This window comes from Populus alba, chromosome 10 (genome assembly GCF_005239225.2).
Source record: "Populus alba chromosome 10, ASM523922v2, whole genome shotgun sequence".
NCBI classification, from domain to species: Eukaryota; Viridiplantae; Streptophyta; class Magnoliopsida; order Malpighiales; family Salicaceae; genus Populus; species Populus alba.
The window spans coordinates 17,559,204-17,573,974 of NC_133293.1; the positions used below are offsets into that span (position 1 = coordinate 17,559,204).

The window sequence follows — 14,771 nt, forward strand, 5'->3', positions numbered from 1 at the left end:
ACTCGTGCAGCAAATTTTGTCAAATGTGCACCAGCTCAGTTAGTGTCCTCCAAGTCCAACCATTGTAAGACCATGGATGGATTAATTTGAAGTTCTTTTTTCCATTCAAAGACGTTCTCAATTAGCATTTGCAGTCACACCCCACGCCCAATAATATTTAATTTAATACCAGCTACCTATGTCAAAGGGTGATTTTGCCAGGAGAAACCATTAATTTCTTGGACGGCTTTGATTTCTCTCAAGATCCTCGTGATGATGAGTAGTTTTTAGCTAAAGAAAGTAGAAAAAAGCTTTAGTTAGTGGTTACATGTCATGCTGAGATTTGATTACGTTTATATGTATAGCCCATAAATGTAGTGAGAGCACACGAGGATGGAATATTAGGTTTCATGCAGAAATATTACTATATGCTACCTTACTTTCCATGTCGAAAGCTGAAATTAAATTGTGCGTGTGGCAATTTTATTGAACATCGAGTTAATTATAAAACCACAATGATCTTTAGGCATGAATTAGGAAAAAAAATAATCATAAATCTATATAATTCGGACTTTAACTGACCCAAAAACAGATTAAAGTATTTGATTAATGATTTGTTTCCTTCTTTGTCTGTTTGGTAATGGATTAATGATTGTTTTCTATAAGGGTGTTAGTGTTTTTTTTTTTTAACTTCTTGACTTCAAATGTAATATGGACGTTATACATGTACATTGACATTTTAATTTTAGGACAGCAAATACATATACGGGCCAACAATTTTTTTATACATTGTTTTTTACTTGAGATTTGTTAACATCGAAAAGTTATTGCTGCTTGATTTGTAGCTCGATCATTAAATTGAAAATTGGAGGAAGGCTCGGGATCTTGGCATGCACACTGCTTGGCACGAAGGCTTAATTATAAATCTTAGTTTGAGATTTTACTGTAATTTTTCTGTTTGAATATTGGACTATCAACTGGAATCCTTAAATGAAACATTGAAGGAGTTAAACTGCTGCGTAATAAGTATTTAGAGCGAGCAGCGGTGTAATATTATTTTGAATTTTTGAATTTTTTTTTTTAAATTATTTTTTATATTTTTAAATTGTTTTAATATGTTAATATTATTTTTTAAAATTAATAAAGTTCGTGTTACTAATCTTTTTGAAAATATGGACCACACAAATATTTAAATCCTATCTTAAATTAATTTTTTTACTTCAAATTATTTTTTTTATATGTTTTTGCTAATCATTTTGCTAATTATATCTATTTATTTATTTGCTTCTGAGATTATTTTCTCTTCTCCTCTTTTAATATTCGCGTGGTCCATGGCATTTAATCTTGGATGAAGGCAAGGAAGTCAAGGCTTTCGTTAAAAGTTACCATGCTTCTAGACTTGATAGCTCTAGTCTAGTTGGGTCTTATTTGTTCTTTTCCCCTACTGATCTAGTCTATATATATATATATATATATATATATATATCTTCAGTTTTCAAATGCTGGCCCATGCCAGAACCATAAGGTCGTGATGGAGCACGTCCGATGGAATTTTTCTTTGTCAGCTACCCAGCATTGCTCGAGTTTCTTGATACAAAGGTTCCTAGCTTTGTCTAACTAGTTATTTATTAATCCAAATATTTTTTATTGGGAATTTAACTTAATTTGATACTCATTTCCGAATCATGATTTTATTATTTCCCTAAACTAACTCCCACGCCAAATCCATATCTGACATCGGGTCTAAGTTTTTTCATATATATCGCTAATAATTAATTATTAATACTAATATCAAGGCTCTTATATATACATGATGATTCCCCGATAACCCACAATCACCGGACCCAGTACGATGATTCAATTTTTTTAATGTACATATATCCTCTCAACATCATGTTTTTAAATTAAATGGATATGATTTAGAATACCATAAAAATAAGAAGTTAGCTTTTTTATTGTTTTATTTTTCTTGTCTGATCAAGATCATTGGGTTTATAATTGAAAGTTACGATAAAAGAATATGAGGGGATCCATATCCAAAATATCATGCTTTCACATCCATGTATCTAGAGGGACTTTTATCATATTTATGTAAAGAATGAAATTTAAATTATTTTTGCAAATGAATTAAATAGATATGGATATGCTATATTTTTCCACAAAAAAAAAAGCTAGTAGTTAAACTTGAACTTCAAACCTTCGGAGTAAGTAAGTTTTGTCTTTATCTCCTGAATCAAGTCGGCCAAAGCAATTGGTTCGGTTGAAATGAATATGCTGATATCACATGGGAGCAGGGTTCCGATAAGTATTTTTTTAGCGCATTAAATATGCTACTATTGTTCGTGATACTAAGCTAACTCAGTAAAAAATCAATTAAATTTAATTATTAAAAAAATTAATATTAAAGAGTGAAAAACAAAAAAAAAAAAAAAAAAAAACAACTCAAACTAAGTTAACTTTTTAATCTCACGATCATGAATATAAGATTGAGATAACCTCACAAAAATAAAAGCAGAAAAAAACACGAATAACACTTCTAATCAATCAATCAAATATCGTAAAATTGAAAAAAAAAATCAATGCTCATCTAATAAAGATTAAATGAAAACATAATAATCTCATAAAAAATAAAATGAAAAAAAAAAACCATTAATTGAAGAATAAAATTAAAAAAAATATACAATTCGACAAAACTAAATTTATATTAGAATAAAATCTGCAACCTAATGTTTGAAAACAAATTGAATAAAATTACGTTTAATTATTAAATAACTCAAAGTTGAAAGACAAGAAAATCATTTTTAAAATCAGTAAAAAATCTAAAAAATTAAAAAAAAATTTTTAATAAAATTTATATTTATTAAAATACTAAATGACAAAACATCATTAGTTAATAATTTTTTATTTCAAAGATATATATTTAATCATTTTATTATGTAAAAAAAATTGAAAGGAAAAAAAAGTAAATTTAAAAAAGGTTTAATATTTTTTTTCTTTTAAAAATAATTAAATCGATTTATCCAGATACATTTAAAAATAACTAACGAGTGAGATATATAACACAACACTAACTATTTTAAGCCTCATAACAAAACAAGGATGTTGGTTAAATGTCAAATAACCAAACAAATACATGTCAGAAAGACCCAAGAGAAATCGAAGAGTTGTTGACATGGGTGCCACGGTAAGTGGTCTTCGATAGAGACAAAGACAAAATCCGTGATTCTCGACGCAAAGATAGTGGGGCATGCATTTTTCCAAGTTAATTTGTGTGTGAACTGGCGGGTGACAGGCTGGCAAAGCTTGATAGGGCTATCCTCCATTGATGAGCTATAATATTCTTTTTTGCACACATGCACATAATCTTCATTATATTTTCTTGCCTTAATTTTTCTCTTATATACCATTAATTTATTCCTCGGTTTACTGGCCTCGAGCTGATCATGAGCATAAAGTTCTTTTCTTTGAGAATGCCACAGAGAAACCCATTTAAATAAGTGCATGGAAATTCTCATACATTGTGCATTAGAGATCCAAATTAATATAGAAACATGAGCGTGTGAAGATTTTAAAGAACAGGAAAAGGCTACTTCTGTGTACGTATGTATAATTAGTTCGGTCCAAATTTATTGAGTCTCTGCAACGAACTAATTATGATAATAAATAAATCTTTACTTAATTATATAAATATAGTAATTATTTTTTTAAAAAGTAATAAATTTTACTTATATCCCGAAATAGATATATAAGAACTTATAACATGGACTAGAGGTACGTGTTCGGGTGAGAGAGATAGATATATAGTCGTGGAAGTTTCATTTAAAACTATACTTTTTTATCATAATTTTTGAGGAGTAGAAGAAGTTTTGAATTTAAATTAAAGTCTAAGTTCAGGATCGGTGAAAGAAAATTCAAGGAAAACATTACTTTTATTATACAGCTCAACTCTAATGGACATCTTCGAGAGAGAGAGAAAAGAAATTCTAAATACATAAAGAACTTATCATATATATACACGGAATTACATGTGCACCAAGTGTATGTATGTATATGCATAGTGTACTATACATGCTTTTGTATATATATGGTAAATGTCATTGTCCAGCACCTAGGTATAAATTTAATTATTCATCATCCACCCATCCATGCATAGTAATAGAATAATAAATGCATGCCAAACTTCATTATGCATGCATGTCGACATAAATAAGTATAAAAAAGTAGACTAGCTATATATCAAGAAGACAGATGAAAGAGCCAGCTATAGCTGTATATTCTCCATAGTCAAGGGCTAGGGTTTTTGAATTCCTAATTCTTGTAAATATTATTGCTTATGCTTATCTGATTTTATTCCAAAAGAATATTAACCCCATTTTCTCTAGTCTGAGGTAAGAAATTAAGATGAAACTGAAACATCAAAAGTCATTTTATAAGACACCTAGACGACACTAAAAACTACTGTTTCTTGATCATTCACGTAGAATTGATAAGGGAAGACAGGTAAGCTAAGCTAAGCTAAGAAAGATGGAGGGAAGTGATAGTTTTGAAGGCTCCAAGTCAAGCTATTCTAACAAGGAAGTCGAACAAGACGAGGGTGATGAGGAGGAGGTGGATAAAATTAGTTTCAAATCCAGAAATGAAGGGGTGAGCACAAGCCACAGCTCAGTTGAAGAAAATGAAAAGAAGGCAGCCAGTACCGGATCTGTACGGCAATATATTCGTTCTAAGATGCCAAGGCTCCGGTGGACGCCGGATCTTCATCTTTGCTTTGTTCATGCAGTTGAAAGACTAGGAGGACAAGACAGTTAGTACTCAATTAACACTCCTGGTCTCCTGTTTTGTTCCTTTTTTTTCTTTTTTTGGTGAATGATCTGTTCTTGTTCATTAATTTACAGATGGGAATTCCATGAGGAATTTGCTTCTGATAATGGGAATTGTATTGATCTGTGCAGGAGCAACCCCAAAGCTTGTTCTTCAGATGATGAACATCAAAGGCCTTAGCATTGCTCATGTCAAAAGCCATCTTCAAGTATTTTGATCTATACTAGCTGTTACATAAGTTTACTTATGCACTGATTAGCTAACAATTTTATTTTTTATTTATTTGGCCCGATTTTCCTAATTTTATGTATTCTTTTGTTAGATGTACAGAAGCAAGAGGAGTGATGAACATCAAGGTAATTAATTATTAATCCTTTTTTCTTTTTATCAAAGAAGTAATCTTTCCTGCATAAATAGATAGAGCATTAGGGCTAGGGGATTGTAATTCTCTCTGACTTAGGAAGATACTATTGACAGGCCATGGGCTTTTTTTTGAAGGCGGGGATCATCAAATCTACAACCTTAGCCAGCTTCCCGTGCTAAAAAATTTCAATCAAAGATCTTCTTGCAATTTAAGGTATGAAAGTCTTAACTCCTTGTTCTCCTATTCCAAAACCAAATTCAGATTCTAAATTGGTATATCCTAACAATCTCTCTCTCTCTCTCTCTCTCTCCCTCCCCCCTTTAAGATATGGAGATGCTTCTTGGAGAGGTCACGACCACCAGATGTACAGCCCTTATAAGGGAGGAACTGCTCTCAACAGGTTCAAACATGGACTTTATGGCTCGGTATCTGAAAGACTAGTAATTGGACGCAACAATCACAATTCACTTAATTATGATTCGAGTATCAACATTCCTTCTTTGAATGTACAAGCTACAAGTAGAACTCATGATCAATCTCTTGAAGGGGTCAAGTTGTTTCAAGTATCCCGACAGGAAGAAAGTAGACCTAGCTCAATGGAATCAAACTTCATAGCCAAGTTGCAAGAGAGATCAGGAATAGATCAAAAGGAATGTTTGAACACCACTAGTTCCGCCGACAAAAATTGGAGAACAATTCAAGAAATGCAAAAGGGTTCAAAGAGAAAGACTTTGGATTCAGATTGCAGCTTGGATTTGAATTTGTCGCTGAAACTATCAACTAAAGATGACGATGGACTTCAAAAATGTGTAGCTGATGGTAGTTTGTCTCTTTCGTTGTCTTCATCTTCATCTTCATCCTCAAAGCTTGGCAGATCGATGGAAGGAGATGGAAGTAGGAGGCATGCAAGGATGGCAAGTACTCAAGATCTGACTTTATGAATGGGACAATTTTGAGTGAGATCTTGAAGTACTTACTTTTCCTGGACCAATATGCTTAATGATAATATCATGTACCTGCATACAAGGTAATTTTAGTCATTATTTGATCTTCTTTTATTGGTTATGTTGTTTTGTATGCAAAATCTCAAGTAGCTGTAGGCTTCAGTTTGGTGTTCCCAATGAACAGATGAATATTTTTAGCATTACAAAATATGCATTTTGGGTTCTGGGCATTGTTTTCTGATTAGTGAATATATATATAAAATAGGTCTCCAATATTTTAGCAACTCTTATCTACCTTTGAAAAGACAAAAAGAAAAAAGAAAATGACATTGATACTCAACTCATTAGCATGAAAATCCTTCAATTATGCTACCTATATATCATGTAGGCTCGTAGCTAGATTTAGAGAAGAATAATTCTCCATAGGGAGGGGAGGGGATATATGGTTTTCCATTGGAATATGTATATTGATTGAACAGTGTACTTTTGCACTTTGCTGATGAAATGTTTGATCAGTTCCTCTATATACTGAAAAAACTATTAATGATGTATAAATGCATGAAATGATTCATGGAGATTGGAGTGACAGAAGAATTAAAAGAGACACCTCTCATATGCAAGTAAACCTAAACCATGGAGAGCAGTGCAGCATATATATATATATATATATATACTGGCATTGTAAAGGCTGGGGTGGACTTTAGCCTAGGTCAAGATTTTATCAATATTTTTTAACTAGTTTTATGTAAAAAAAATTTATAATTCTCAATTAAGTTATCAAAAAATTCTGAAAATTTGCTTAGAGCCTTCTAATATGATGCTTTAGTTTAGGTTAAAATTTCAGAATTATTGGAGAAATTTAGAAATTTGATGAAAAATCACAATTTAATCAATTTTACGTTATTGGACGAAATTTTTAATTCAACCATCAGATCGAGTTAAAATTTTATGAGGGATCTTAAAATATATTGAATAAAATCTAGTTAAGAGTTTAGAATGAATGGAGCTTGGTAGTGCTAACAAAAAAAAAAAGAACCGTGAAATAAAAGTAAAATGACTCATTAAGAGTAAAATGGTTATTTGTCATTAAAAAATAAAACAAATCAGCTCCTTCTTTCTTTTATATGTTGCCGACTGAGCAGAAGCAGAATAGAAGAAGAAAGAAAAGAAAAGGCGAGAGAGAAATAGAAAAAAAGTAAGAGAAAAACATAAAAAAAATTTCAAGAAAAAAAAATAAAAAGTGAGAGAATAACCTTGTAAACTTACAAAGTCCAACTTATAAAACACTAATCTAAGGAAGAATCAAGTGAAGGAATAATGAATTAAAAAAGGAAAAAAATTTAATTACTTTGTTTTTCAGTTGACATAAGATTGTTATTTTATCCTGGTTGAGGGGTTGTTACAATATTAATTCAAATTCGATTATAGATGAATTATATTCCACAAAACATTAAAGGAATGTAACTTTAATAGTGAGTTTATTTTTATTTTCGTTTTAATTTTATTTATTTTTAAATTTATTTTTTAATATTTTAGATAGTGTATTTAAATTAAAAATTTATTATTAATTTTAAAAATTTATATACATGAGTTAATAATCGATCTTAAAAAATATTTATATATTTATTTAATAGCCTTTTATAAAAAAATATTCTGGCTCCATCCTTGTGTGTGTGTGTGTGTGTGTTTGTGTTTATATATATATATATATATATATATACAAGTCTGCTACCAGTCAGCAAGTAACTTTGGTTTCCACTTTTTTCCGCGCGCGTGGAAGTGATTGGTTTTTCAGATATTCATAAATGCTGGAACTGTTGAGTTTAATGACATTTTTAACATCTCACAAGATCAAACTTGGAACAGAATGGTCTTCTAATTAAGACATAATACAGGAATTAATTTTTGATATTGAGGAGAAATTAATGCTATGCCATTCAATTTTATAATAATTGAACGTATATTGCATGTGGCTTTCTTTCCCTTGTATTTAATGGCTGAATGTGTTTTCACTACAAAAAAGAATTGGAATTTTTTTCCTAATATCTTGGGATTTTCATTCTTTGTATCGATTTGATTGGTTGGATTTTTCTAAATTTAGAAGTGGTTTACCCTTTGAAAATTCCGATTTTACATTCTGGATTAGTTTCATTCCAGGTTGTGTAACAAATTATACACACATACACAGTAGTATTTTACTAGATTTGGACCTGCGCTATGCCGCGGGTCCGTAGATTTTTATATAAATAAATAATGTCTAGGCAACGTAAGCGGGTATCAAAAAAATAAGAAAAATAAGATATAATTCTGACCATGTCAAAAGAATTGATTTTATTTTAATTAGACAATAAAAAATAAAGGATGATAGTAAAGTGATAAAAAATTAAAAAAAAAAACCACGATTATTTGGGGAAAAAAAACCCTTTAGAAGTATAAAATTGAATAAAAAATAGATAAAAAAAGAAGCTCGAGTCAACCTGAGATAACGTGACAGACATGTAACCTAGATAATTAATAAGAGCAAGTCAACCCGAATTAACTCGTAAAACCCATGATCCATGCCATCATATCAGAATAACCCAATAGAAGACAAATTAAAGAAAATCATAAAGCAATTTTTAAAAAAATATATGAATGATGAAATTAAAAAAAAAAAAGCCAAAAAAATTTGATTCGTATTAACTTTTTAAACTGGAAGTACCTTACATAGAAAAATCATGAAACACAACCTCTAACAAATCAAACATTGAAATATGAAATTAGAAACAAAAATTAATTATACAAAATGTTCCAAAAAAATAGCAACTAGAAGAATGATGATAAAAAATCAAAATAAAAAATATATTAGAGGACAACAAATTTTTTTTGATTGGATGGTGAAATCAAAAAGGAAAAAACTTTAACAAAAAGACAAAAAAAAAATTGAAGATTAAATTGAAAAAAAAAATACACCATAAATTTAGATTGAGGGATGAAATTAAAAACCAATAAAAATTGCATAAAAGGGTTAAGAAAAAAACTAAAATCAAAAGAATAAGGATCAAAATATAAAAAACAACATACGGCAAATTGATATTGAAGAATATAATTTTTTTAAAAAAATCAAAACTTTACAAAAAAAATCAAGTATAGAAATTAGAAAGCAAAAAAAACATAGACCAAATATATATATAACAAATTAAGAGGCAAGTTCAAAATTTGAAGGGTTGGACATGAAAATTAAAAAAGAGAGAGAGAATGGGGGTCCCGATATCAAGTATAAGATCCATTCAAGACACAAGCCAACCAGACATGAATGAGCCACCAAGAGGATTTGAACTCCATGCAAGAAGCCATGTTTGGTTGTTAAGAGAAGCAACATGCATCTTTTAAAGACCACAACAATACCCCATGCGCTGACACGTGTAATGTATTTTTCAATCCTGTTTTATTATTTTTAAATATTAAAGTATAAATTTATCTCTGATTCATTTAACAATAACAAAAAAAAAGGTTAAAAAGACAAAGTTTACCATAACCTAAACCATTTTTTTATTTTACGAGAGTATCCCAGTAATTTAATTGTGTATTTTAGTATTTTCACTATTTAAAAAAGAATAAAGAGATTTAACTACTCTCATTAGCCATACCAATTTTTTATCTCAATAAAATTATAATTTGACTGTTTTAATTTACAATAAATTTGAGACTTACAGTAAAAAAAAAATATAATTAAATCTCTCTTTCCTTTTAGTTTATTTTTTTATGTTTTTTTACTATTATAAATAATGGACTTTAAGGTAAATTTTCTTTTTTTAAGAAAGAAAAACACGGTACTAATTGAGCTTCAAACTTACTAGTTTTATGTAGAACTCTGTACTAGGAGAATATAAATTTGTAAAAATAACCAAGGAGTTGTTTGAGGGTCAATTATAAATAAAAAATAATAATTGTACAATATATAACACTAAATTAAGGTTTTTGACATGATGCATAACGATACACAGTCTGTTAATTACGGAAAACCCTATAAACATTAACAACTCAAAGTTGCAGAGAAATTCTTGGTTTGTAAAAGTATTATTAATTTAAAGATAACTAGTAGCAAAAAACCAAGAATTAGCATAAATAGCTTGCCCTGAACAACCAATAGGAAAGCAATAAATTACCAAAAATAAAATAAAACGTAAATAGGGGGGATAAATAGGAAATGTATAATTTCTAAAGAGTAGCAATAATCTTCAGAGTGAATTTTGATTTTGAAAACGAGTTCTACCTTTAAATTATCTTTCTGAATTACTATTATTAGTGTCAATCAAAAACTCAAATTGAAAGTTATGGCAATCTGTGTTCGTTCTTTAAGATTGTTTTCTTGAAATTCTGCCTATAATCTAATCTATGAATTCATCAGCTAACTGTCTTGTATCAAACACATTAAAAGGAAAAAATCAATTATATATTGTACAAAAAATTAGCAAATAATAATTAGAACAGTGAGCATACATGTTTAGTTTATATTCATCTAATTTATAAGATCATGGTAAATTTATTATCATAACAAAAAGACTAGCATATGTGTGTGTGTGTGAGTGAGTGTAATCTTGCATAACTAATAAAATCACAATCCTAGAATGTATATTAATGTATAAATTAAATACAAACCAAAATTCTATTTATTTGTTAAAACACCTTATAAAATAATCAAGCTTTACTGATTGGTTATTTATTCTTAAAGTTTTATTGCTCTCTACTCAATGCAATAACACTTTTTTTAATAAACTGTTTAAAATTCTAACAACATCACCTCCTATAAGTATATTTCTAAATAAGATCCAGTAAACCAAAGAAATATTATTTGGTTATCTTTCTACAATAATTGAATCTAAGCTATAGATTAAGAGAAGTTTTAACATGAAAAACAAACATTTAGACACTTTGATTACCAACAATTAACTAGAATTAAACATGATTTTTTTTAATTTAAATGAATTTCAATCATGTGACTTTTGAGTTGAAAAATTTATTCATGTAATTTTGAAAAAAATTTATTTTACAATGAATCCAAATTCAAATTTAAACCCGAGCTCGAGCCAACACTCTTGCATGTGGGTTTAAGTACAAACCTCACTTTGTTTATGATATCTCCCTTCTAAAAGCTTGGGTATTCTTTAATTCTAATTTTAATTTTTAACTTCATAAATATCAAGAAAATTTTATTGCTTTCATGCATGGGATAGAAACTTAGATTTCATCAAAACATATTAATCAATGATCCTTAAAGATCAATTTTTCATTCATCCGTAATTTATTTAAATCATGTTAAAATTTTATTTTATAAAGTTTATATTGAAAATTAAACTCCAATAAAATTTTAATTTAAAAATAAGTAGTCTCCATTTTTAATTTTAACTTAAATACACTACTTAACCATCTTCATAAACAAATTTTCCAACATTATATTGAAGCTTTGTTTGCAACCTTAATCACATAGTACAATTTTATATCGGGCTTGGCTTTGCTTAACAACTTCAATTATGATTTTTCATATGACCAAGACACGCACTTGAGACTTTTCTTTGCAAATTTGCAAACATTCTTTCTCCTTCGGTTTATACTGAATTCTAATTCTTGAAAGCTTTTCGAAGTTCGGGCGCGCACGGAATGATGTTTTCTTATTCATGACCATATGTGATATATTTCTCGAATCTACCAAGGGGCCTCAGCATTGACATGCAACATCACAACATCAATTTAAATTCCCGATTAGGTTTTCGTATTTGAATTCTCGAATATATTATCTCGGTATAAATTGAAAAGTAAAAGAGTTACATGTTTCAAGAGATTGGTTTAGGTGATGAGAAAAAGATTCATTAACCCAATTTATGTATGCGGGTGGAATTAACCTAACTCGTATCTATATTCAAGTTAAAAGTTTGAGGTTGGAAGGCAAAGGGGGGAAAAACATGTCTAGATGCAAAAATCTCCTGCACAAAAAAATGAAGACAATAGTTGTAAATTCTAAACTAAACTGCAATTTCTTTACTGGAAAGGACCACTTTATGTAAAAAAGTAAGACTTTATATTAAATAATTATTACAATTCAAGGATTATTTTTAATTTTGAAAGGCCGCCTAATCCTGTCCTGCAAATAAATACTAGAATTAAATTGAAAAAAATAATAATCGATCATTGGTTTATGTAAAAGAGAAACATGTATATTACTCATCGCATTTCATTTTCACATGAGGTCAGTTGGTCATTATCGGTCTCGTTATTTGAGTATAAAAATGATTATTATAAAATTTAGATTGTTTTTTTTTTGTGTGTTTGTTTTAAAAGTATTTTTTAAAAAAAATAATTTTTTTATATATTTTTTACTTCCAATTAATTTTTTATTTTACATTTTCATATTGTTTTAATGTATTAATATCAAAATTAATTTTTTAAATAAAAAATTATTATTTTAATACAGTTCAAAATAAAAAATATTTTAAAAAACAATCAATATTATATTTCCAACCTTCCTAAGCTAGGTATACGATTCAGCAATCAATTTTATATACAAGGCTTAAATGCATTGACGATCGCAGATACACACAAGTAGAAAATACAGATGAGCTTTGACAAATGAACTCTAGAATTTCCTCATGGAAATATACCAATAGAGTGCTTAAAATATCTTTAGATTCTCATATCCAAGAGAGTTAGACAAGGGCTTGTATCCCTCCCTTCTCCAGTCAACGTGGAATGTGTTTAGAAATAGCGATTATCTGGAATATAAAATTTTATGTGAGAGGACGGTCTTCATTTTAATGTTACTGGAGGAGACGGTCGAATATTCATTGTCAAGACCGGCATGATATATATATATATATATATATATATATATATATATAATATATATATATATATATATATAATCTTGATTTTCTATTTATATATGTTTGGTTGAGGCGCTAAAAACCCTACCGGTGGTTCAGGGATTTGAAAAGCTAAGAGCACACTGGGAATTTCAGAGCTGTGATGGCATTTTTAAATCCTCGAGGAGAAGAAGGCAGGCTAGAACTGGAACAGAGGAAAATGCTTCCTTTTAAAACCTCTCATTTTCTTTGCGAACTCTGACGTGCTCTGAAATAGAACTACGTTCTCGAGGAAAGCCCGTCGTAAGATTCTCATATTTGAGAGAAGTGGGCTTGGCCCATTAATATATAATAAATTTGCTGTTAGGATCAAGTCGAGTTCGGGCCTTTAATGTGGTGAGCAATACTTTACCCAGATCCATTTTTGATCCATTCAGGCCCGCCTTAGCGTAAAACGAGGCAACAACCCCTTGCAAATAAGGTGAGAAAAGGAGCAAAATAAACCAAATCTATGCCTGAGATTGAAAAAAAATTCATAATCCAACCAATAAAATACCCGCACTAATTAACTTTAAAAAAAATTTTAAGTGTTGTAATCTAGTGGCTATATTATATCAATAGTTTTGTGTTCGGTAATTATGTAGTAATAGGTAATTTTTTTTAAAAAAAAAATATTAAAAATATTTTTAAGTTTTATGATCTAGTGGCAATATTATAATAATAATTTTGAGTCTGGTGATCATGTCTTTTGACAACCACGTCATTAATTTTTAAAATAATAATAATAAAAAAACATCTCCATAATCCTTTAAACATATATAATACAAACACTATATATACACAATGCTCATGTTTTAAGGTATAGCATAATAAGTGCTGGATATGATAATCAAGTCACTGTGAGTACTGTGAATAAAAAAATCATTTTCAATTTGCCTGCACACAGTTTAATGTGCATTTTCCCACCATATCTAGAGGTGTTTAACATTGCATTTTGAATATTTGTTTCTTAAAATTTTAATTTTTAAAATATTTTTAATTTATTTTGAATGTGTTGATATTAAAAAAAAATTAAAAATATTATTTTAATATATTTTCAATTTTTTTTTTAAAACAACAACCATTATCACGCATTTTAAATGTTATTCAACAAAAATTTGATTTTTTTTTGTTTAGAATTATTTTTTTAATCATTTTAATATATTTGATATTAAAAAAAATTAAAAAAAATTATTTTAATATATTTTCACACAATGTTTTTTTTAAAGTAATCATCACCTTACTAACAAATATATTTTTAGCCTGATTATAAATCATGTCCATGGGATTTTAAGATTCAAAATAAGCAACCTTGACAACGCCTTTGAACATTAGGATCAAGTGCAACAACAATTGAGCAATAACTGTGGGCATGCCATTGCATATTTAAAATCGACCCATGAGAAATAGTGTAAACAAGCATCGACCGCCATTCCACTTTCAAACCATGAAAATAAAATAAAAACTACAGAAATCAAGGCGATTATTATTTTTATGAATAAAGTTTGTGGAGCAGAAAGTCCGGACCATCTTACAAAATACAAATCAAGCCCGACTCATTTGAGCCCAGACCAATAAAAATGGATCAATTTGGGCTCCTCTGAGTCATCTCCCATGAAAGTATGGAGCCCAAATCAAAATTGTTCCTTCGTCCATCCACGCACGTTAGACAAGAGAGCCGAACACCCCCACGAGAGAAAGGAGAGGCCATGGATGGATCATGGACGGGTTCCCATCCAACAAAATACAGCCAGCCAATCCAAAACTCCAAAATCATACGCACAA

At 29.2% G+C, this 14,771-nt stretch overlaps 1 protein-coding gene across 4 annotated transcripts; it reads left to right on the forward strand.

The window, feature by feature from the left end:
• Window positions 1-4,239: 4,239 nt before the first annotated feature.
• LOC118043205 (uncharacterized) lies at window positions 4,240-6,332 on the forward strand. 4 transcript variants are annotated; one of them, XM_035051083.2, is made up of 5 exons: window positions 4,240-4,783; window positions 4,875-5,008; window positions 5,123-5,156; window positions 5,299-5,377; window positions 5,490-6,332. In XM_035051083.2, the coding sequence occupies exons 1-5, from the start codon at window positions 4,504-4,506 to the stop codon at window positions 6,103-6,105; spliced, it is 1,143 nt and encodes a 380-aa protein (XP_034906974.1). In that variant the 5' UTR covers window positions 4,240-4,503; the 3' UTR covers window positions 6,106-6,332. The 4 variants fall into 4 exon arrangements, with proteins under 4 accessions (XP_034906974.1, XP_034906973.1, XP_034906975.1 ...); XM_035051082.2 differs by having other exon boundaries at window positions 4,241-4,783; window positions 5,278-5,377; XM_035051084.2 differs by having other exon boundaries at window positions 4,241-4,783; window positions 4,932-5,008; window positions 5,278-5,377.
• The last annotated feature ends 8,439 nt before the right edge of the window (window positions 6,333-14,771 follow it).